This window comes from Scleropages formosus, chromosome 3 (genome assembly GCF_900964775.1).
Source record: "Scleropages formosus chromosome 3, fSclFor1.1, whole genome shotgun sequence".
NCBI classification, from domain to species: Eukaryota; Metazoa; Chordata; class Actinopteri; order Osteoglossiformes; family Osteoglossidae; genus Scleropages; species Scleropages formosus.
In genome coordinates this window covers 27,475,864-27,501,280 of record NC_041808.1, presented here as the reverse complement: position 1 = coordinate 27,501,280, position 25,417 = coordinate 27,475,864, and the positions used below count along the sequence as shown (strand labels likewise).

The window sequence follows — 25,417 nt, the reverse complement described above, 5'->3', positions numbered from 1 at the left end:
GTATTATAGGTCAGTTACATAGATAAAATCGATAGAGACAGTTGATGATTTAAAAAAAAAAAAAAAAAAAAAAAAAAAAAAAAACACACCTCACAGAAGTCACAATACCTACTTGTTTATGGTTCGCCCAAATGTCACTTGGACTAGTGCAATTAGTGTCTTTCGGACCCATTTGAACACTGAAAGGGAAAGGGCAATTGAGTTAGAGAAGTAAAACAGAGCTACCTGTTGCTGGACTTTTACAGTACCTTGTTGTAATGCCAAGTATGAAATATGTAATAAACGTAATCTAAACAAATATAATATACGACTATAATTACAACAACATTTTAAATGATATGTAAAACCATATATAAAAGAGTACTCTGTATTCTGATGGGGTCTTTAAACCTCTCGAAAAAACACACACAATGTTTGGACAAGAAGTGTTTACAAAAAAGGCAAAAATCATTCATACAAAACATAGAAATCATAAAAATATCCATGAAATCTGAGACACTTAAATAGACAGATAACGAGAACTGAAATAAAGCATAAACCCAACGTGTATGCCTAAAAGAGAACCTGCGGTTAATTTGCACGCTCCTTTATTGCGCTTAACCTCAGGCGTGAGTGTGTCCTGTCACACAGATGGCTGCATTAATTTGCTGATGCATATAATGGAACACAAACAGGAGAACTGACAGGTACAGCAATGGTCACTGCAACGGATGCAATTCATATTCTATAAAAGGTGAAGCTGCACTTTGTCCTCTGGTGAGCTGCGGTGTCTGGCCAGGAAGCTCAGGCCAGTGAAATAGGATAAATCTGACGTGTCCGCAGAATTAACAACATTTGCAACCATCCGACCATCTTTGCTTTTCAGTCACCTTTGTCCAGTGCAATTTATATCGTGCACCACGAGCCATTGACAAAGCTCAGTATTTTCCAAGCACGTCTGAACTCTCCTTTGAATCCGAACCTGCAGTCCTGTGTGGATGGTGTAGGTGTGCCGGCAGAGTGCATTAATGACCACGCCATCAGCATTCTTCCCAAACATAAGGAATAAGGAGGATATTCGGCAATATTTACAAATGCAGGCTACAGATGCACAGATATTACAATAAATGAATATATTCATGTCCATAGAGCACCATGTGCTATGAAGAGGAACAGTACTTGTCTGAACATTCACGCCACTGAAATTTTTACAGTTACTTAAGTGACCTTCAGCGCTTGAAATAAAAATACCTTTCAAACCAAAATTTTCTATAACCAATAAAACACATTATCCTGGCCCATTTTCAAACCAAGGCTACCATGACACTGAAATAATGGCACATCATTTGGAAAAAGACAACTATAAAAGGAAAGTCAGACTCCATCACCAATATCAGTAAAAATCAAGTTAAAATAATTAAAACAATTGAGATCGCTAGTTCAGTTAAAATCAGAATTGTTCTTCAGGTAAGCAGCATTTCAAGTGTTTTGGAGAAACTGAGGAAACGGTGAACTTTGCTGACGGACAGTCACCTCAAAAAAGCGACAGACTAAATGTTGCGATTTCCCCTCTAAGTGCTATATTTTCCTAATTGTTCATTTTATGGGGCAAAAGCTCAGGATGAAAGCAGCGGGATGCAAGTTCTTCCATCTGGATCGTGTGTGATATTCCGAGCCAGACATTTCTTCTTGTCTGTACCGTTTCGGAAAATCGCTGCTATGCCTTTTACTTAAATAGATGAAGCCAAAGGATTAAAGCAAGAAACCCTGTTTTGTCTGTTCGGCAGAACAGGGAACTTATGACTCCTGTTTAGATGAAAACACCCCACTGGACCCGGGATTTACACACATTAGAATAGAGGAGCTTTGTTAATAAAGTGAAGGCTTTTACAAAAAATTTCCAATAACTGATGAAAGGACAAAATTGAAGTACACTGCAGACTTTGTCCTCATCCATCCATCCTTTTTTTTTTTTTTTTTTTTTTTAAAAGCAGACTTTCTATCAAACACATACACACATGTTCATTAGTGTAGTGAACTTACTGCCAAGAACCTCTCACACACACTCACCCATCAGCTGATTGCAGTGGATTTACTGGCAAAAAGCTCAAAGATCTCTCTCTCTCTCTCACACACACACACACACACACACACACACACACACACACACACACACACACACACTCGCGTTAGCCGAGTGTAGTGCCCTTACTGCCACGGAGCTCAAAGATCTCTCCGACGAGCATGAAGAACGGCTCGGCCAGTGCATCCTTCTTCCCGTCCGCCTCATCCCCATAGTCGGAGAAGTCGCTGTCGTCATCTGCATCCTCCTGCGAACATCAGTGAGGATTCGTTTAGTTTACCTTCCAAAATCCCGCATCTGTTGGGGAGTCAGCCAGAGAAATCTGCCAGTTCACGAGCACTTCAAGCACTGTGATCACGTTCTCGCCAGATCCTGCTGCAACTGGACCACTGTCACACAACAGACCGGTATATTCACGTAAAACTTCTAGCACATCGGCTGTTGTAACCCATTTTTGGCAGAAACGCACTGCACTCGTACCCTTGCATCTCCTAGAGGCTCACTGGGTGTGCCTCAGGTCTTGTGTGGAAGTGCGTAAGGCCCTGCGTATGTGTGAAAACGCTGAGTTGTTGGTGGAAACTGGGTAAGACAATGACAGCTGTGCCACTGGCCTCCAGAGATTTTATTCACAGTGCACCTGGGGAAAAAAAAAAAATCCAAAAATATTTACAGTAAAGAGAAACAAATCATACGTAATGAACACAAAAACATGTACAGTCACCCTCAAAATATACCCGTTTGGGTTGAGAATTTTACCTTGAAAGCGTATCCGCTGCTTATCTATAAAGGTATTCTCCGTTTTTCGAAAGTTCGCGTTACGCCACTTTGCTTTCACGAAAGACCTGCATTAGTATCCGTTTTTGTTCCCCGAAAGAAATCCAAAGAGGATTTTTGCTTTTACGGCAAAAAGGCGAAAAGCGAAAATAGCATTCAGCGATTGTTTTGGCGAGCCGTTATAGAGGCGGCGTGCATCCGTAAGCAAGATGTGTCCTACGGTATCAGAAAAGCCAAACAGCCTATCGATATATCGATACCCTTTTACGATATGGTAGTGTTATTTCAGGTTTGATGTGACATTCGGTATGATTTGGTAGGTTGTTTTTGGGTCTGCAAACGCTCAAATCGTTTTTTTTTGTTTTAAAAATAAAAAACAAATGAATTAACTATGTTTACAAACCATTTTTTGCTCAAAATGTAAAATACTGAAAATATGCTTCATTTATAGTTTATTGCCATCTTATTTTTTTGACACAGTTTTTTTCGTTTTGTGGTATTCTTGGAACAACTTGGATGTCAACGAATTGAAACCGCGCGTAATCCATCAGTGGCTTCATCCAACGTCGGCTTTGCTCCGAATTATAAGTTAATATGGATCACTACCTGCTTTTCAAAAGCAGCAAGAAAGTGACAGTAAGAGAGGATGACATGTCCACTGAGAAAATCGGTAGGATTTTTCAGGTGCTACTTAAGAACCTTATTACTGATTAAGCGCAGCTGTTAAAAGCACTGTGAAGTTCTAGTTTACATTTATTTATTTAGCAGACACTTTTCTCCAAAGCAACTTCCAACAAACTCTACGTTGTGTTATGAGCCCACACACCTTATTCACCAAGGTGATTTACACTGCTAGATACACTACTTACAATGGATCACTCGTCCATCCATCAGTGAAAAACACTCTCTCTGTGTCACTCACACACTACGGGGGAATCTGAACAGCATGTCTTTGGACTGTGGGAGGAAACCAGAGCACCCGGAGAAAACCCACGCAGACACGGGGAGAACATGCAAACTCCACACACACCGAGCAGGGATCGAACTCACGTCCTCTCGCTCCACCCAGGCGCCGTGAGACAGTGGCGCTACTCGCTGTACCGACGTGCTGCTCCAACATGTATAAACACACTTTTTCTCCCTCTTCTGCAGACCCACCTCCTGGTGTGAGAAGAAGTCCCCAGGCAGCCTCTCCAGGAAGGAAGCCAAGGAAAATGAGGACTTCTTCTGGATGTCCATGACCTTGAGATGCTCGGGTGAGGGGCTCAGGAAAGCATACAGGGCCTCGCTCTGGCACATGCGCTCGTCTGTCAACATTTTCTGGGTAGGCGACACAAGGGCGCACAATTGCCACACGTGCACTCCTGATCCACACACCTTACCATGATAACAAGCCCCAGGAACAGCATCACGGAACACCACCAAAGCAGAGGAGAATGTTTCCCCATATCAGATGATACAGTGACAATCATTTGATATTTATTAATTTCTCTAAAACAACTTGCAATGTCAGGTGTATATACCAAGCTACTTACAATGATTTACCTATTCATAGATCAGGATAATTTTTACACTATCAGTTCAGGGTAAGTACCCTGCTCAAGGGTACTACAGCAGGATGTGGGACTAGAATCTACAATTGCAAGATGATCCACTATACCACTGGCTACCCCAGATTAAAGTCCTTTCTACTGCTCTACTGTCATTTCTACTGATTTCACTTTAAGACTTTATATAGCGGACACTACTTTACATGTGGTCATCAGGAGACGAGCAATGTGGACCGTGCTTTGAACGGACTGTCAAAAACTGTTGAACTAAACCTGATATGGGAAAAGGCAAGATAACAAATTGAGCTACATTAGGCAAATTAAAAATGTTATTTTATATTTGACTGAAAAATAAAATATTTAATATATAATATAAACAAAAGTGAGTGCATAATGAGCACTACCTTAACGTTTCCCATACTGAGCATCAATACATATTGTGTCAAATTGTGAGCGTTTGGGCGACACAGTTTTACAGCAGTTTAAATTAATATACATTTAAAATGGTCACATTTAAATGGATCTGCACCACACTTTCAAGTAACGTTTATCTCCTGCTGCAGAGTCTGACCTGCAAGAATGTGTTGAGTTGGGTTTTCGACTTGTCCAGGAATTTTTGGTCCATTGATTTGAACGGCAGTTTGCTAGGAGAGGGCAACTGGATTTTCTTCAAGGATGGGAAACACTGCAGAGAGAGGGTGATGGTGACTACACTTCCGTGGCTCTTTAAATTACTACATGACAGAATGGAAAAGAGAGGCATGGAAAACTGTCTAAAGTGTAGTGAATAAGTATTTCCCCTCTTTCTAACCTCCCCCCCTTTTTAAGTTTCACCAGATCTTTCAATCGATTTCTTTCGTATATAAATTCAGCCTTGGAAAGAAAAAAAAAAATACAACAGTATTGTTTTTATGTGTGGAAGATAATGAGATGTGCAATAACACATGTGAAAAGATAATGGGCTCTTCATAGTCAATAACTGGTTGCACCTTTAGCTGTGATGACTGCAACTAAATGTTTCCAGAAACTGCTGACTGGCTTTAAAGGAATTCGACCTTCTCCTCCTTGCAGAATGCTGCTGAGCTACAGCCATTTTCAGGTTTTTGAGCATTAAATATTTTTTCAGAGCACTGCATATGCAATCAGTAGCCACCTTCCAACCAGTACCTCTGATAGTTTTCGGTGGAGCGCTTGGAACTCCAGCAGCTTCCTGGTGACTGTCCAGCGGCTTTTGGCATCACCTGAATCCTGCAGGCTCACGGACACCGAATAAAATGCCATCTGTTCCCCGTTCTCCTCCACAGCCTAATCAGGAAGAGAGCATAGGCACAACCCATATGTTCACCTGTGTGCATGAGCCCTGAACCAACCCTCAAGTACTGTAAACTGGTTTTCTTATTCACCTTAACCACTCCTTGGATCATCCTGATAGTGGAATGGTGAACTGGTCAGCTGAGTCTATCTCCATGATCTCTGGCAGAGTCTACCTGGGCACCTTTTATGTGACCGCACTACATTTCATCCGGCTGTGTTACAGACATTTATTTACTGAGGAGTGATTGTTGCCCAGTAAATTCAAATGCAATTCCTTCAAAACGAATACTGTGTAACTCTGAGAAAGCAGCTACAAGACATTCTTTATTACATAATTTATTTAGCTAACTGACAATCATCTCCAAAAGAAACTTATAATGTTAAGATAATTACAATTATTCACCCATTTATACAGCAGGGTACTTTTTAAAGCAGGGAAATTACCTTCAAAGGTACTACAGCAGCATCTGGGATTTTAACCCAAGTCCTTCAACTGCAAGATGCAGCTTTAAACACAATACCACCTGCTAGTGGTGTAAACTATGTTACAACAGATCAAGTTACATTTAAAATGATACCTTATACTACATTCGGAAGACCCTATATAGTGTCATGCGCTGCTTGACGACGCTTCGCTTAACGACTGACCGCATATATGACGGTGGCCCCAAAGGATGAAAATGGAGTTGAAAAATTCTTACCGACTAGCAGTGTCATAGCTGTTGTGATGTTATAGCGCAACGTGTTACGTGTTCGTGGTAGTGCTGGTATAAACGAGCCTACTGCGCTTCCAGTCGTATAAAAGTATAGCACAGACAATTATATACAGTACATAATACTTGATAATAAACACTTGTTACTGGTATTGACTAAACTGTACTTATTATTTTAGAGTGTACTCTTTCTACTTATAGAAAAGAAAGTTGACGGTGAAACAGTATGCTGCGTTACGTCAGCAGCAGTGTCAGAAATCTCGTTTACCGCGTCTCTTGACTGCATCAAGGCTATACCATCCAGGCTTGTATAAGTTCGCACGACGACGAAATCGCCTAACGACATTTCTCAGAACGTATCCCCATTGTTCAGTTATGCATGTCTGTATATGTAAATAAGGAGGAAGTGGGATTTGATCCCGTGTCTTTCAGGTGGAAAGTGAGAACTATAGCCACTATGCCACATGCTGTCATCATTAAAGTGTTTTGACCTGTTTCATGAAGTAGAGGAAATAAACCACAGAATCCCACACCGATGACACTGCAATTCGATGACGCTAAACTCATCTTTCACCCTGGAGATTTTTAAGCACTGAGCACCCATCAGCCTTCGAAAGCATTGTTGCTGTTCCTCGATAAAATCTAATGGTGCCATTGTGCCTCCTTCAGACTTGTTACTTCTTGAATCACTGGCTTTCTGGAGATGCATAAAGGCCATCAGTCAGACTTGCGCCCCTGCTGAGATGAGGGCACCCGGTCTGTTCTGTACAGTCCCATCAGGATGAATTAGCCTGTCGGCACTTCCGAAGCTTTGCGGCTGCCATGACGACTGCTTGTGAAAATGGAAAAACGCAGCCAAAACCTAACAGCTGCAGAGGGCTGTTTTCCAAATGTGCTATGATTTGCTCCTCACAGAAAACATGCGGCAGAGAGTCCACAAGCCATCCTCAGACATCACCAACAGCGATACCCTAGACACAGGACTAGTATACACCACCACCCAGTTCAAGGATTGCAAAGCAGGTGGCTTAAAAAAATTTGCTTTAAAAAAAAAAAAAAAAAAAAAAAAAAAAAAAAAAACTTTGAAAAGGGGACTAAATGACATGTCTTCATAGTTCTTTTTTATTTTTTTGCAGAGTTCCCACAGATGTTGGACACTTGGGTACTACTTTCCTTTCACTCTTCTGTCCAATTTGTCCCATACAGGTATTGCCAGGTTGCCTAGGTGTACTCAAACTTTTGACTGGTACTCTACATAAATGTAAAGTAATAAATGGAGTAGAAAAAGTGTTACATTTAATGATCACAGACCTCAGCCCCGCTGATCAGGGCCCTCCACATGCCCAGGTTCTCACACCACCAGTCCGTACGACGGATGTGCAGCTGCAGGTCGCTGTGCTCTTTCTCCATGGTGCCGATCTCCTCCTTCAGCTTGGAAACAATCTGCAGCGATTAAGCAGAAAGAGTCATCATGTTACACTTGGCCCTCAGTTTCCAAACCCAAATGGAACTGGAAGTCTCTTTGCAACTCTATTTGCCCATAACTCCAAAGTCACTGTTACCACTGTCACAATCAATAAAAATAGGATAATACACGTCCCTCCATTTTTTAAAAGATTAGGTTCGATAAAAACCTCAGACAAAGCTATAATAAATGAAGAAATATACTCTGTAATACTTCCACCCAGTCACTATCAAAAATTGCTTGCCCACTGCAGGGTAGTGGTAGTCTGCTGTATCCTGGAAGGGTATGGTGTAAGACAGGGTACATCCCCTCTGAACCCCCACTACAGTGCAGGGCAACACATATTTTATTACTTTTTATTAACGTCAGACTATATTTAAAAAAAAAAAAAAAAAAAAAAAAAAAAAACTTGTTTAAATGAGTGAAAATTAAAAGAAAAGAAAATCGTCATCTTTACAACCTCCAATTCAAAGCCAACTAAGGTTAATCCCAATACTGTGAACCATCATTCCAATTTTGCCTATTTTTTGGGACGAATCTCCCATTTGGTTGCGAGATCTGCTTAAAAACGGTGTCAAGCTACACATACAAACCCAAAGACATGCTATGCTCATGCATGATCACCAGGCAGTATGACTCACTTTCTTGTCAGGCTTGGGTGCATTCTGGATGGAGCCCAGAGCCTGGCGCTTGTACTCCAGCTTTTCATAGAGCTGCCCCAGCTTGTTGGCAGCGTAGCTGGCCTGTTCGTTGATGCCCTTGCTCCCCTCATCCAGCACGTCCTCCCCAGTCTCGATAGCCTGGCACTGAAGAGAGGAGCAGGGGTGGATATCTGGACACCCATTATTCCTCCACCACCACCCTACAGCTCCTTCTTCACTGCAGCTCAGATCAGCAATGAGTAACGTTTCCTGCTGTCCAGCTGCTTGACTTATATCCAGCCGAAGAATGCTTGGCAGAAGTAGCAAAGTGCCTTTTCTTTTTACTGTCGTCATATTCCTCATGGTCAATTTCAGTTATATCCAACATTACTTAGTGCACACTCTCTTGCAAAGCTATACATCCATAGTAATTGGAAATCATATGTAAATTAAATTTCAAAAGTGCTTTTAGGATAGAGTCACAATTCGTTCTCAAAACCAGAAAACGAGACAATTTTGCTTTTTCATTCTATATGTGAACATGGTATATGCCAAATAAACAAAAGGGTGAATGCCGTATTTAATCACTCATTTAGCTGATGTGTTTCTCTAAAGTTGCGTATAATGTTAAGCTACTTACAATGGCTTCCCCGTTTACACAGCTGGGTAATTTCTACTGGAGGAATTCAGTGGTACTAGAGGAGGTGGCGGGACCCAGGTCCTTTGAGTGCAAGGTGGCAGTTCTTACCACTGCACCACTTACTGCCAGGAGCAGTGCCACCAATAGGTTTGTCAAACCACCATATTTGAAATGACCACGTTTATCATATCATATTTATCTGCTTATATATTTAGCTCATTCTATTCTGAAAGTTGACTTATTACAATGAGTTACTCATTTACATAGTAGTGTGTATGGTTACTCTATCAACTCGGGATGAGTACCTCGACCAAGGGAACTACAAAATGACCGTTTTAGCTGAACCTGGGTCCATTCGAATGCAGGGCAGCAGCCCCATGTTGTCCGTGCTACCTACATTTCCCTGTTCACCCTTGTGTTAAAAGTGACAAAGCATTGTCCAATTTTACATATAAATTGCCCCTTGTCCAGCTCCTCAAACTCACCATTTCATCCTTGTCCTCACTGCTGGACTGTGAGCTGGACCGCTGCTCCTCCCGCTTCACCAGCCGCTCGTACAGGTCGCTCACCAGGAAGGATGGGTAGTAGCGCTCCTTCATTGTCTCGTAAACGCCTGCCTGGATCTTGAGGAACACGTCGGTGCCCTTGTTTCCCACCAGCGTCTGCTGGATCTCCTTGTACAAGGCCTTCTCCACTGGGATCTCTCGGCTCTCCACAAAGTAGTTCTGGTAGATCTCACCCACCAGCTGAGGCACTTCACTCTGCATAGAAAACAACACTGTGTCCATTGCATGTTGCCCTGAGGATCTTCTCAGTTGATGCAGAAAACATTCCATTCAGTTCCATGCCTGTTACCACACTGGTCCATTATATAATCACCCCCAGCTACACATTCACAGAACTGTAAACCTTCATCTGGGTCCAAAACATTTATGCATATATGTAGCATCTTAACCTGAAGCCAGGCTCAGAGCGCCTTCACACGTAGAGGAGAAAGTGCACAGACTGAATTAATAAGTACAACTAAAAATAACAGGAACCTCACGTTCCCTCTATAAACAGAATACGTGGATGACTGAAGGGATTAACTTCTTGTCGGTAGAATATTGACATTTAATCTGCATAATTCATACAAGTTTTGCAATAAACTATCTGGGCCCACTCCTCCACCCCAGCTGGAGTCTCTAAAGTGGTCCTCAGAGTTCTAAACGGAATACAGTACTTCATGTCGACGATATATTGACCAAACTATAAACAGTGTATAATACTGTATAAAATATATAAAACTAAAATCTAAAATTGATAAATCCTTCTACACCAGAATCCTGCAGTCCTCAATACTAATATGTAGTATAGATTGCAGCTACCCCCTAGTAACAGCTATGCTTATACATCCACTATGGCACATACAGTGCAGTCAAAAGTTTGGGTACACCTGGGCAATACCTGGACAAAGGACTGCACCAGTGTCCTACATCTGCAAGAACTACAAGCAGAAGAGCTGACAAGACATGTTGACTGAATATCCGAATCCACTTCAGACACACCACAGAGTATCTTCACAACACCCGAAGCACTGAAAGTTCAGCCTGAAATATGACCTTGCTGGCACTCTTCAGCATCTCCACTAGTTCCCAGAAGCTGATGAGCGCTCTCTTATCCACTCTTTCCATGTACACGCGAAAGTGTTCCCGGAGGGCTGGGTTCGACATGATCTCCTCAAACTGGAGGATCTGAAACATGCAGAACAAGGCACATCTCAGACATGACAGCTTAACTATGTAGGAAAGCAAGACAACACAAACTCTTATGCTCTGCTACTGAAATAAAAACATAGACATAATTCTGCTTAGCAGCTGACTTAACAGAGGCTACATCTCTTGCATGGAGTCTCTGACGAGACGGAGTAGCAGGTGACACAGTAGTCCCGAGTTTGACAATACCTGAATTGCACCAGTGAGGATATGAAGTAATACAGTTTATCTGAAGCCAATTGCTCAAATAAAACACTTAATAGCATAAGCAGCCGTCTTGGAGTGTTAACGGTTAGAGCTGATGCTTCGTACTTGAAGGACTGAGGTTCGAATCCCACTTCCTGCTATAGTACCCTTGAGTTAGGTACTTACCCTGAACTGACACAGTAAAAAATATTCTGCTGCAGAAATGGATTGTATGGAGCTTAACAGTATAAGTCACTTTGCGGAAACATGTGAACTACAATAAATGTAAACATGTAACCATCCTGTGGTTACCACTGTTACTTTTAAGATGCTTCTTTTGTGCCTTTCAATTATCACGCAGTCTTGGGTGGAAGAACATGGTAACAGAACAACATAATAGGAGACTGGACTGCCAAATTGCCCCACCTCAATTTGACCCAATATAAGCAAATCAGGGTCACAAATCTTTTTCTTTTTTTAAATGGTTCTAGGAGTTATCTACAAAAAGGACAATATATTGACTTTCACTGTATGGCTCAATGAAAAACAGAACTCGTACCCTGAGGCGTCCAGACAGACCGATTTAGAAGAACATGAAGAAATGCTACGACTCAAGACCATGTGGCTCTTTCTCTGTGACAAGAACAACCAAGCAGACAGCAGCCTGGGGCAAAGCTGTGGCGTGTGAAGAGAGAAACTCCCTCGCATTTGGATTTATGTCATCGGAGTCCAACCTGCATGTCTTTTTAATTATTCATATTCTGTAACTCCTGAACCCCAACCCCCATAGCTCCAGTGTCTCTTTATGGAAACCCTTTAACCCCTGTAACCCAGTGTATCTTCATGGGAAACCCCTACCTTCTGGTTCTGTGGTCCCTCGCCATCCTCAGCAGCCCCGTCCTCCTGTTGGTCATAGTTGGGCCCCCCCAGCAAACGGATCCGCTTCTCGCACTGCTTCTTGGCCACTGTGAGCTGGTTGATGTAGCGCTTCATGTTGCGTGCCCTCAGCAGGTCCGCCTTCATAGCCGCTGTTTCCTTCCCCTTGCTGTCTGCAGAGACACCGAAAGACCGAAAGCACGGGCACATCTCAGGTCTGATGTTCACATGCTGTAAGGATCACTCTTTAAGTCCACAGACAAAACCAAACACTCCATGTTCCACATGTGCACAAATACTCTGGAGATTACAGGTAATCCTTCACTACTACTGCAAGAAAGGAATATGAAAGTAAGAATAACAGCATACAAACGTTTAAACAATAAATATTTTTTTTAATTATTGGATGATGAATTATAATACAGTTTACTTTCACATGACGAAACAAATGGAGGGAGAGTGGGTCTGGTCATGTGACTTGTTGGTCATTCCAACATATCATATGTGTGATTCTAGTAACAGTAGTAGTATAGTACAAGTAACATAGTAATAATAATCTTATAATACTGCACAAGGTTATAAAATTTATTTTCATTTTAACAAAGCAAATGACAATATAACAAAATAGACACATGAACAGCCAATATTCTTTAAGTTATATTGTATGGTGTTTACAACATTTCCTTACCAAATCTGCATTCATAATAATTTGTTATTTAATGATTTAGACAAATACAGTAAATCACTTCATTTATCAAAATAATTTCTTAAATTAGTCTTCCACTGTTCCCTTTTTTAATTATGGGAAATATATTAGGAAAATATTATTATAATGCACTGGGCTGTTTAGTTCATCCCAATGTCCAGCACCCGAGGTTCAGTCATGCATAGGCGAACTGCAATAATAAAATACTCAATGTTGCTGTTGACAACAGTACCTATTTTGAATTTAACTAACAGCTTTTGCACTGCAGTTAAACTCGAGTGGTGTTCATTTCACTAGGGCTCTACGTGGCTCACGGCACTGAAACGAGTCGATTGTCTCTACACACATCTGTTTACCACTAATTTTCAGTCAAATAAAGAGATGTGAAGCAGGACTGACTACCTTTCTGCTTTTTCAGCTGGGGAAGGCTGCTGATGGTGGTCGCTTGTATGATCTCAACAACAATCTGGTACCTGTGGCGAAACAGTCAGAACCTGTCATGTGGACAAGTTTTCAGACATAATACAGTTTCCTCATATTCCAATATTCAAATGATGTGCAAGTAGTCCTACAATTTAACTGTACCAGCTGGAGTGCCTAAGCATAACAATTAATATTTAATACCCATTTAAAATTTCAATTATTGTTGAATAATCATGCTTTGTTTTTTTAAGTGACAGCTACCAAATAGTGCAGATAATGTTATCTGTCTCTAAAAATGGCATAGCTGTAGTGTAGAGAGTGAGCCCTAAAAAGCCTGTGTTACCCTGGATACCTTTATCACACAGGGAAATCAGAGTCCAGCTTCTTTCTCTTTGGATTTTAAAGAAGAGACAGAAAAAACCAACTAAATGTATTAAAATATACACTATTAAGAGAGTTTTATCATTATGAGTTAAAAGGCATGAGCTTGTCTGTATTTAACAAAGGCATAGTTCATCTACAACGACATCTGGAAATTTCCTTGAGTACATTTACATGCATTCATTTAGATGGCACATTTCTGTAAATCAGCTTATCACGTTAGGGAACTTAAAATGATTCACCCATTTATACAGCTGGATAATTTATTACCATATCAGTTCAGGGAAAGTACCTTGATCACAGGTACCACAACATGAGATGGTTGGTATTCGAACCGGCGAGTAATCTATGTGAAACCCTAGCTCATACCAAAAATGTTTCCTTACAGATTTCAACTTCAAAACATTCCCGAGTGATGTTTATTCTAGTATGAAAAAAAATCTATTTTTGAAAACGTTCGCTTTTTTGTGAAGACGCACGTATCCTGACCACCACTTGCAGGAAATCGAACGACGACAAACCGTGGTTAACTGCTAAACTGAGACAGCTACGGAAGGACAAAGAGGCAGCTTATAGGAGTGAAGACAGGTCGCTCTACAACAAAGACAGAAATATGCTAACAAAAGAGATCAAAACTGCTAAACGACGCTATTCTGAGAAGCTGAAACAAACATTCTTAGCTAACGATCCAGCGTCAGCATGGAGAGGCCTACAAGTCCTCACCAACCTTCAAAGCACCATCCCCCTACTCAGACAACACCCAACAATTGGCTGAAGACCTGAACAGTTTCTACTGCAGGTTTGAGGGGCCCATTAACCAGCCATCAAGACCTCTCCCTCAGCCTCCACCCAACCACCATTTCCCCCATCCAACTTTGACGATCTATGAAGATGATGTAAGGTGTCTTTTCGAAAGATTAAAGACAAGGAAGGCCCCCGGCCCTGATCAGGTGTCTCCCTCCACCAGCTAGCCCCCATCTTTACACAGATCTTTAATACATCATTGGAACTAAGCATAGTTCCATCGTGCTTCAAGCGCTCCACCATAAAACCTGTTCCCAAAAAAAACCAGCATCTCAAGACTGAATGACTACAGACCAGTGGCCCTTACCTCCATAGCAACGAAGCGCTTTGAGAGGCTGGTGCTAGCATACCTGAAGGTCATCACAGGCTCACTGCTGGATCCCTTCCAGTTTGCCTACAGATCAAATAGTCTGTGGAAGATGTTGTGAACATGGGGCTGCAGTACATCCTGGAGCAACTTGACTCACCACAGACATACGCACGAATCCTCTTTGTGAACTTCAGTTCAGCCTTTAATACAATCATTCCAGACATCCTTTACTACAAACTCAGCCAACTCTCTGTGCCAACATCCATCTGCAACTGGATCACAAGCTTCCTCACCAACAGAGAACAGCAGGTGAAGCTGGGGATATTCACATCCAGCACTCGCGCACACAGCACCGGTGCCCCCCAGGGATGTGTTCTTTCCCCTCTGCTCTTTTCAGTATACGCAAATGACCTCACCTCTGCGGACTCATCAGTTAAGATCCTGAAATTCGCTGATGACGCTACAGTCATAGGACTCAACAAGGACTGCGATGAGTCTGCATACAGATGGGAGGTGGACCGGCTTTCTTTGTGGTGCAGACACAACGACCTGGAACTTATTACCAGTAAGACAGTGAAGATGACAGTTGACTTTAAAAAAGTACCTACTCCCCTGCCACCACTCACTGTCCAAGGTTGTACTGTATCCAGCACTGATTCCTTCAAGTTCCTTGGCATTACCATCTGCAAAGACTTGAAGTGGGAGAAGAACACCACCAACATAATCAAGAAAGCCCAGTAGAGGATGTACTTCCTCTGCCAACTAAGGAAGCACAACCTGCCCAAGGACCTGCTGTGCCAATTCTACAGGGCCACCACTGAATCCATACTGTGTACATCAGCCACTGTCTGGTTTGGCTCTACCACCCAAGTGGACAAGCACCGACTTCACAGACTGGTTAAGTCAGCAGAGCGCATCATTGGGATCAACCTGCCCTCCCTCCAGGACCTGTACACGTCTCGTGTGAGGAAACGGGCTGGGAAAATCATAAGGGACCCCTCACACCCTGCAAACAGTCTGTTCAGACTGCTTCCCTCTGGCAGGTAATACAGACTGATCAAAACAAGGACTACCAGACACCAAAACAGCTTTTTCTCGGCAGCCATAAAAATTCTAAACACCCTCCAATAAACTCAACCTATACTGGACTTTTTACTACTACTGTACCATACTTTGTGCAACATCACACCCATGTGCAATTTTTTTTTCTTTTTTTTTTATCTTTTGATCAACATCAGACCTGTGTGCAATATGTTCTTTACATCTTGTGAGCAACATCATACTACATATGTGCAGTATGTAGTAGACTCTGTACTGCTATTGCCGTTTCAAGTATTCTCCCCTATTTCATGCAAAATCATACCCATGTGCAATATGTCCTCTAACCAACTGAATCACTGCACTATAATGTCACTTTATGTTACAGGCCAATGCGTATTGTTTTCTATGCTTGGTCATTTAGTTGTGTTATGTTTGCATGGTATTGTGTTTCTGCTATTTGTTGTGTTCTGTCTGCATTGTACTGTGTTCTTGGCTGCTGCATTGCTAATTGTCACGTGCCATCTGTAATCATGTTCGTATTAGTCTATGTCTAGTCCAGTATGTGTATATGTAACCTGCATGTGTGAATGTGCATTGTAGGTTTGCTCTAAACCGGAAACAAATTCCTTGTATGCTCAGGTATACTTGGCCAATAAAGCTAATTCTGATTATACCATTACACACTACAGTAAAGGTGCCATTAAGCAATAAACTTATTAAAATTGTTACACTCTTGATAACTTAGAATTCTTTTGCAGCTAGTGCATATACAAATCTTTTTATTTGTTCATGTTGGTAAATTGCTTTGTGTTTCTATGAAAATTATGGTAGACTCCTGTAGACACAGATTCCTCTAGTGCCGTAAAAGTTTGTTCACAAATCAAAAATCGGTTTCCGATTCGAACGGATCATTGTCAGTAAAATTTGTGAAGTCATATCTAGACCCAACTCATTTCTATATTTTATCAGGTTAAAAAGAAATGAATCAATGAAGAGACAGACTTTAGTTCTTTGCAACAACAGGAAAATATTGTGAGGCTGCACAGACACAAACACATCATAAGCACCCACAGTAAACCCTCCTGAAAGGCAAATCACAGATCACACAGAAAATTCCAGTCATGGTGGTGGGGTCTGGATAACTTGACAGCTCACCTCAGCTGTTTGAGGAAGTCCACGTCGGAGCTGCTGCTGATGAGCTTGATGAATTCCTCATACGACGGAGCGTAAGTGTACGCCTTCTTGTGGTGCTCGCTGAGCTGCTCGCGGAGCTCCAGCTGGGCCAGTAGCATGCGGTTGATGTAGTCGGGGTCACTGAGCACCTCCACCATGGGTCTGAGCACTACACACACACACACACACACACACACACACACACACACACACACACACACACACACACACACACACACAGAAGGGTCATTTAAGATGCTGTCAAAGTACCACCTTGTACATCACATGGAAGACAAGTGAGGAGTAAGTGATCACTTCAAATAAAATACACAATAACCACACGGCATCTGAAAACAGTGAAATAATGGCAAAAACAGCAAATTAGTTAAACAGCAAACACAATTTTATTATTCTGAGTACAAAAAAAAAAAAAAGACAAATACTATATATAGAGATATATACAGTTAGGTCCATAAGTATTTGGACAGTGACAATTTTCATCAATTTGGGGGACCACATTAAATAAGTGCTGTAATTCCTATATCGTTCTCCCAGTTTGAATGTAAATACCCTCAAATTAAAGCTTAAACTCAACACTTAAAGCGCATCTTGACAGTTTCATTTCAAATCCATTGATCTAGTACAGGCAGTCCCCGAATTACGAAAGAATTCCGTGCCCTCAGTCTGTCTAAGTCAGAACAGTTTGGTATTGTGGGTATCTAATGCCAGTTTGTCAAATTTTTGTCTAAGTATATCGTATACCTTTCTATGCATAAAAAACATTAAAGAAACACTTTGGATACACTAAAACATCTTTACTATAACGATACAGTAATAATAAATGTAACTACAGCATTTATAACAGAGAAAGACATAGAAAGAGATAATAAATGTTACTACTGTCATGATGAACAGAGGACACGGAGGAGGCTGGACCCAAGTGAAGGATCATTTATTCAGATTAAAGGACTAGACGTGTGCTTGTGGTCGGGGATGGGCGAAGGGTTGGTCGACAGGTGAACCGAACAGAGGCGAGGATCCGAAATCGTGGTCGAGGGACAAGACGGGTGGTCACTATCAAAGAGACGTAGAACGGGACTGGACAACGATGAGGGATGGCACTTGGGAAAACAGAGAGGGGGAGGTCTGAGAAAGCGTGGGGGGGCCTTATTGTCTGGAGTGAGATTCCACAACTGGGAAGAAGTGTCTTTTGTAGCTGAGTGAGAGAGAGGGACAGTGTGTGTGTGTGTGTGTGTGTGTGTGTGTGTGTGTGCGCGCGCGTGCACGCCTGCACAAAATTACAGAAACTTTATCGTTTGCTTTCTCATTGCTCGTTGGCGTTTCACCTTTCGCGCTATTATTTACTCTTGATTTTCAGTCATGATCGTTTCCCTTTTCTTGGCTACATCACCATCACTTGCATCACATTTACGCTTTGCTGAAATAGGGTGGGGGGGAAAAAAAAAAAAAAATTAAAGCCAAACGCAGTAACACACGAGACACTTGACAGAAAAAGAAGGAAGTCTGTCCTACCTCGGACTCACGCCCCTCCACCCATGAACCGATGTAGACGCGCAATGTTTTCATGCGCTTCGCAAAGTAGTGTTTGTTATTACGAACCATTCTATATACAGTAACTCATTTTTTAATATAATTGGCTTAATTATGAAGTTTTCATTTGATTGTTGCTTAAGGGTGACCACACACACACACACATTTTCTGAACCGCTTGTCCCATATGGGGTTGCGGGGAACCGGAGCCTACCCGGCAACACAGGGCATAAGGCCGGAGGGGGAAGGGACACACCCAGGACGGGACGCCAGTCCGTCGCAAGGCACCCCAAGCGGGACTCGAACCCCAGACCCACCGGAGAGCAGGACCCGATCCAACCCACTGCACCACCGCACCCCCTAAGGGTGACCAATTAAAAAAAAAAAAAATACTTCTGGTCAGTAAGGGGGTGGTTCTTAAGTATGGGTTGTATGTAAGTCAGATGTTCGTAACTCGGGGACTGCCTGTTTTACAAAAAAATACTATTATTTGAACAATTCAGATCTTTGCTCTTCTGGAAACACATCAGCACATTTGAAGACCTTTTCCTGATCTTTCAACGCAGCTCTGCCAAGTGCTGGTCTTCACTGTATTTCCTATTTGCCAGATCCCTTGTTGTTGATCTTCCAAGAGTCCAAAGTTCAACACTTATGTCTGCTGCTGTGCCAGCTGTCTTTTTGTTTATTCCTGTTATTTTACTTACATTTTTTGCCCTTCTCTCTAACTTTTAAAAGCAGGATATCAATGCCTTCTTCCTCTCTGCCATTATTGTGGTATCACTGGTCTACCAATGATTACTGATGATCTTCCCACCAATTTAAAATCCACATTACAGGTTTCTCTTCTGAACATGAGTAGAGATCCTGCGGAGGGGTGGTGGCTCACCTTTCGTGGAGATGACCTCGACCAACACGGCGCGTAGGCTGTGGGAACGTGCGTCACGTGAAGGCAGTAGACTCAGCACCAGCAGGCGTGCGCAGCAGCGCAGGAATCGCAGCTCCTCTTCGGGACTCCGCAAGCAGGGGTGCAGGGGGAATGGCCGAGGCAGTTCCTCTTGCCTGTAAGGTAACGCAATGCACGGTAAGAGTTCGCAGGCCAGAGATCCACTGTAGGGAACCGCCATGGACTATATTTCAAGACTCGGACCTTCACAATTAGAGGGCTGCATCGTGCGCGGGTTTCCCAGCTCTCTGTTAATAACATTAGTATTAACAGACAAGTTCCAATAAATTAGTTTATTTAGAGAAACAATTCAATACAGTCAATGATCACATTTACATTTATTCATTTAGCTGACACTTTTTTCCAAACCATCTCACAGTGTTAAGCTACTTGATCTGACTGATCAAACTGCAAATTGGTAAGTATTATAATGTTTCATACGCCATTGTTATATTACCAGAGTATGGCAATAATGATGATCAAAGTGCTACAGATACTTTCACCCTCAATACTGCAGTGCAAGCTGCAAATGATACTCAAATCACCCATTTTGTTGTTTTTCTTTATAAACAACATCTGCTGAGGCTTTCCTCCAAAGCACATTATAATATTAAGCTACAAAAAATTAGTTATCCATTTACACAGTTGGGTAATTTAACCATCAGTTCAATGCGAGTACACTGGTTAAGGGCGAGAGGTGGGATCTGAACCTGGGTCCATCGAGCGCAAGGTGGTAGCTATAACCACTAGTCCTCCAAGTCTAGTAGTAAAGACCTAAGTGTTTATTTTTATATTTCTTAAAGTAACTAACATAGAGCTTCATAATATACCATAATCGTCTCATCAAAAGTACATCAGCAGGGCAATTCTTGCAACTTGACCTGGCATCTTAACCAAAAGACCACATCCTTAACTAGTCTGCCATGTATTAAAGTGCTAAACAGTATGCCCTACTTTTGTTTCGTACATTGTGACCCAGAAATCATTTATATTTCTAGCATGGTTTAGCAGTTTCGACAAAAACGGTACAGTATCTGCTGCGTGACCAAACAATAACATCACAGTACTCAGCCCTGCACACTGAGATCTGCCTCAAAGGAACAAAAATCTCTTCTTCCGCATGAAAACACGAGGCAGAGAAAATAAAACAGATGTGATGGGTGGGTTTCTCGTTTACGCCTCCCAGGCTGAGATCGACGCTATTAAGAGCTGTGCCAAGACCATCCACCAGTGGGCGTCACATTGGACGTGGAGTAAACCAAGATCCACTGTGCATCCAAGCTTCCCCATCAAGAGTAAAGTATGGTACCGGTCCAGAGTCTATCCTGGAAAGATAGGGTCTTGGGTTACTGAGGGTACACTCTGGATGGCATGCTGATCCATGTCAGCATAGTAAAGTACACCATTTGATACTAAATGGGTTAAGGCAGAGGACCCAAAGGCATGCTGCATCACATTCAAGCACTTCGTGTCTTTTCTCCTCTGCCAGGTAAGTAGCCAGGGATGATACCTGTGTTTTTGATCTTACTTTTTCTTTTGTCTGTGTGATTTCTGTACCCCGCAGTACTGGGTACACATCACTGTTTTGGAGATGAGAAAAGACGCCGCTAAATAAATTAATGACATGAACAATAATGCATCGAATCTGCTGTTTCAATTGTGATACGACATTGACAAAAACCAATGGTTGTGATTGGTTGAGAAATTGAATTAATAATGACAACAATAATCTCTCTCACACACACACACACACAGGCTGAAGCCGCTGGTCCCAAACAGCCCAAACAGGGTCATGGTGGGCCAGAGCCCAACCTGGCAAGGCTGGAGCCGGGCGGGGGCACACCCAGAATGGAACACCAGTCCGTCACAAGGCACCTGAAGCGGGACTTGAACCCCAGACCCGGCAGCAAACGTGACCCAGCCAAGCCTGCTGCACCACCGTGTCCCCCTCGACAACAACAACAACAATGCATATCATCATCATCAATAATAATCAACTCTTCAACCAATTACAACAATGTGAAAACCAGACATTTCCAGAAAAATGTTTCACTGAAACACACACACAAAAAAAAAAAAAAAAAAAAAAAACTCAAACCCGCAGGACTAACGAGCAAACTGTATACCCAAGCTAAGACAAAACGAACGAAACATCACTCTTTCTCTTGCGCCTTATGCCATACACAGTACTGTCATAAACAAACCTTCTTGCACAAAAACAAATGAGATTCTGTGTCGTCCGCTACCCCCCTCTTGCTTCTCCTCACCAAAGCTGCATTAGGCACAGCAGAGATGCAAAAGCACATCATTTCATCTCAGGGCACGTCTTCAAAAAGGACACTAAGAGGACTTCAAACATATCCTTACACCTTCATTCCATCTCAGATTACAATAATAGTGGTACCGGTGTACGTGGGGCTGAAGGCTTATTCATACTATAGGTCGGCAGGAAAAACAAAAAAAATATGGGTTTATAAATACAAGGAATGCAAGGCTCTGAGAATGATTATTCAGTATCTTTAAGGGCCCTCGATCTATGACACACAACTGAAGCCAATCGAATTAGCAGTGAAATCTGCAGAAGTGAGTCATTAACACATCGGCTAGATGCAGCACTACAGCACACGCCAGTTACAACAGTTCATTGGCTTCTGAATCAGTGCGTGCCATTCCTATTGAGCTCCCCTGTCCCTCAGAACTGCTGAATCCCTTCCAGTGTTAAAGAATTGTCTCAAAACTCAGTATTTTGGCTCCTGAAACACTTTCAACTTAGTTCCTCACCACAAGCTACATTTCATCTTCCTTTTTTCTATTCATATGGTATTTTCATCGGTAACTACTGGAACTGCAGTATTCAACACTGCCCTACTCTCAAGGACAGGTAACTTGCTTAATTTTTCCACACTAACAGCCTGAATTGTTCAACACTTGTCTGTTGATCAGGTGGATAACAAATTAAGGTATTTTAAAAACTGATAGAAAACATCCAATGCCATTATATTAAAGCAACCGTGCGACATCACTGTGTCGCCTCCAATATTTTCTCACTAGAAAATGACCAAAAATGTGGCAAAATAAAAGGAAACGGACACAAAATCTTGCTATTTCAGAGGGTGTCTTCATGTCAGAACTTTTCTTCTTTCTAAGCATGCTTCTTCCCACAATTCCTGGATTGCTTCATTTTGACAATTTACAAGAGTGGAGGTTTTGTTCTTCTGGATTAAACCGCATAATCTCCCGCCTGAGATTGCAGAAGAAATAAGACAGGACGCCTCGGTCTTAGTACGGCAAGCAAAACCACCTACCAGCAACATCAGCAAAGAGGAGTTAAAAGCACTAAAACAACTACGATAAGACCCAGACATCGTTGTTCTCCTGGCAGACAAAGGTAACGCAACGGTTATCTTGGAGACGACGACGACGACAACGTATAAGAATAAAATGAGGGATCTACCGGAAGACAGCTCCTACTGTAAAATACGTAACCCAACCAGCAGCATTAAAACGAAGTCCATACGTGGTTTAATCCAGAAGAAAACCTCCAGTCAGTTGACTCCAACCGCGGAAGCCTACAGTTTTTAATTTACAAGAGTATTGTAAAAATAAGTTTTAAAATGTAAAACTCTTACTTTTGTCTTTTTCACGATTCATAATTGGACAGCTGCAGAATTTGAAGACAGAGGTAATTTAAAGTGTTAAACGGGTGTATTATACAAATTATTTGTATACGACTTGGATACATATACACAATTAGATTTGGGTACTCATGTACGCAAGACTTGGATACATACACAGACGGTCCCCTGGTTACGGACGTCCGACTTACGTGCAACCCGTAGTTACGAACCACTCCCCATTTAAAAAAAAATAAATAAATAAATAAAAAAATTACCAGGAAGGTGATCAGGAATCATTGATATTCTGATAAAGTTTTATCCAGCTACTCGTGTGATGTACATTGGTTCATATGGTGGAAAGAAACAAACTAACCGCACTTAAGAATCGCACGTCTGCATCTACGTCTCTCTTCCTGCTAACGTAATACACACATTGTATAGTCTATGAGATGCACGTCGCTTTGGAGAAAACGGTCTGCCAAATGAATCAATGTAAATGTAAAGCCTGTTACATTAAAAATTCGAGTTACGTACGACGCATGGTTCGTAATAACAAAGGGGCGCTACTTTGCGACGCGCATCAAAACTTTGCAAGCCTACAACGGTTTGTCAGCTTGTGAGCCCGAGGTAGGGCAAAGACTTGGTTCTTTTCAGTGGGACTTTCATGGTCACGACCTCACCTGTCCGAAATCAGAGCAGCGGGGTATAAAGAAGCCGCACCCGCACGCCCCGGTTGCGGAACCTCGTTTGACAAACCTGTCTCTCCAGCGCTCTCGAGTGAATCCACAACAACGTACCCGTGCTTCCAAGTCCCTCGTTCTCCTCAATCCCTCGTTCCCGTTCCCGACGTCCACAGCTCCCAACACTTGCATCGCCTCCTCAACTACGACATCGGATTCTCCCCAAGACCCATGTTTGTATATCGACCGACCCACGCCTGTCCCTGTCCACGAATTTCACCTGCTTCCTTGTGTACTGATAATAAAGATCACGCAGTTGGGTCCACACACACACACAAAAACCTAAGTCTCCTACCCGCTCAGTATGACATGGACCACGTTACTGTTAAGTGTCTCTTTCATGTGTCTTACTGTATTTGGCTTTAATTTTTTATTTTTACCCTCCTAACCATGGCATGAAAGCATAAATGTGATGCAAGTGATGGTGATGGATCAAATAAAAGGGAAACGATCACAACTGAAACTAAAGTGGAAATAATAAAGCGATGGGAAAAAGGTAAAACGCCAACAAACATTGGAAAAGCAAAGATTAAAATGAATGTGTATGAAAAACACACACACACTCACTCTTCTCCTCCCTCTCTCTATTATAAATACTGTAGTAACATTTATTATATAATATGATGTAATGTTGATGATAATAATAACTGCTGTAATTTTATATTAAAGATGTTTTAGTGTATCCCGAAGTGTTTAAGATTTTATACATAGAAAGATACACAATATACTACATACCAATGCAAAAATTTGACTAACTGATGTTAGACACGAACCGTACCTAACTGTTCCGACTTCCGTACAAACCCGACTTAAAGACAGGCTTAGGAATGGAACTCGTTCGCAATCCGGGGACCGCCTGTACGCAATTATTGAAGCACCGATTATAATCGGTACTTCAGTAACTGTGTATATGTATCCAAGTCTTGCCTGCCTGTTGATGCGATCGCTTACGTTATGTTGCTTTGGAGAAAAGTGTCTGTCAAATGCATAGATGTAAGTAAGTCGGTCTGTACGAGTCTCTCCGCTCTGGCTACCCAGGGGCCACCGTGGGGCACCTGGCATCCTCCCACCTGGTATTGGCTGCCTTAAGGTCACAGAAGTGCGTGTGGAGAGTCTTCACGGTGTCGATGCACACCACGCTGACGAGGTCCACGTCGGCCAACCGCCGACTCAGCTGCCTGGCCATCTCCCAGAAGTCGTCGGACAGCAGCTGGTAGAGCTGACCCTCGTCGCGGCTCAGCGGCACGTACCAGGACAGGATGTAGTCCCTGTAGCTGTAGTCAAACACTGCGAGGCGGGGGAGACAGCATGGGACACAAAGGAGACTCTAATGTAGGAGACGCACAATCAATGGGACAAGGGCAGCACCCCCCTCCCCCAAACACACACACATAAATCACATCTCGGGAGAAGAGTCCAAGTGCAGCCCTAGTATCCTCCTCACCAAAGGTGGAGATGAAATGTCCTCTCACAGCCAAAATACATTTTTTTTTTTAAGGAAATCCTAATAAAGACAGCAGGAGAATTTACATGCATTGAAACACAAATATTCACTCGTATACTAACTGTGACTAGGGCCCTATGACTAGTACTGTTCTACCTAAACAGCTTGGAATCAACAACAGAGTTATGTTGGAATAAATGTGTTCTAGTAACACAGTACATGTGGAAAATAAGCACCAGATGTGTGAAATTCATTTTCTAAAATATACTAATTTACATAAAATATATCTTTCAAATACAGCATGAAATA

General features: G+C 42.2%; 1 protein-coding gene across 1 annotated transcript in view; it reads right to left on the bottom strand.

Moving 5' to 3' along the window:
- The window catches only part of snx25 (sorting nexin 25), a 38,283-nt gene that overhangs the window by 2,835 nt on the left and 10,031 nt on the right, over positions 1–25,417 (bottom strand). The window contains exons 3-16 of the mRNA XM_018738374.2: positions 24,735–24,951; positions 19,251–19,423; positions 16,796–16,982; positions 13,084–13,154; positions 11,958–12,148; positions 10,761–10,892; positions 9,645–9,920; positions 8,520–8,684; positions 7,725–7,856; positions 5,554–5,691; positions 4,958–5,071; positions 3,995–4,156; positions 2,192–2,309; positions 113–179 (exon numbers count right to left, since the gene is read on the bottom strand). Of these exons, the coding sequence (XP_018593890.2) occupies positions 113–179; positions 2,192–2,309; positions 3,995–4,156; positions 4,958–5,071; positions 5,554–5,691; positions 7,725–7,856; positions 8,520–8,684; positions 9,645–9,920; positions 10,761–10,892; positions 11,958–12,148; positions 13,084–13,154; positions 16,796–16,982; positions 19,251–19,423; positions 24,735–24,951 (2,143 nt within the window). The remainder of the gene's footprint in view (positions 1–112; positions 180–2,191; positions 2,310–3,994; positions 4,157–4,957; positions 5,072–5,553; positions 5,692–7,724; positions 7,857–8,519; positions 8,685–9,644; positions 9,921–10,760; positions 10,893–11,957; positions 12,149–13,083; positions 13,155–16,795; positions 16,983–19,250; positions 19,424–24,734; positions 24,952–25,417) is intronic.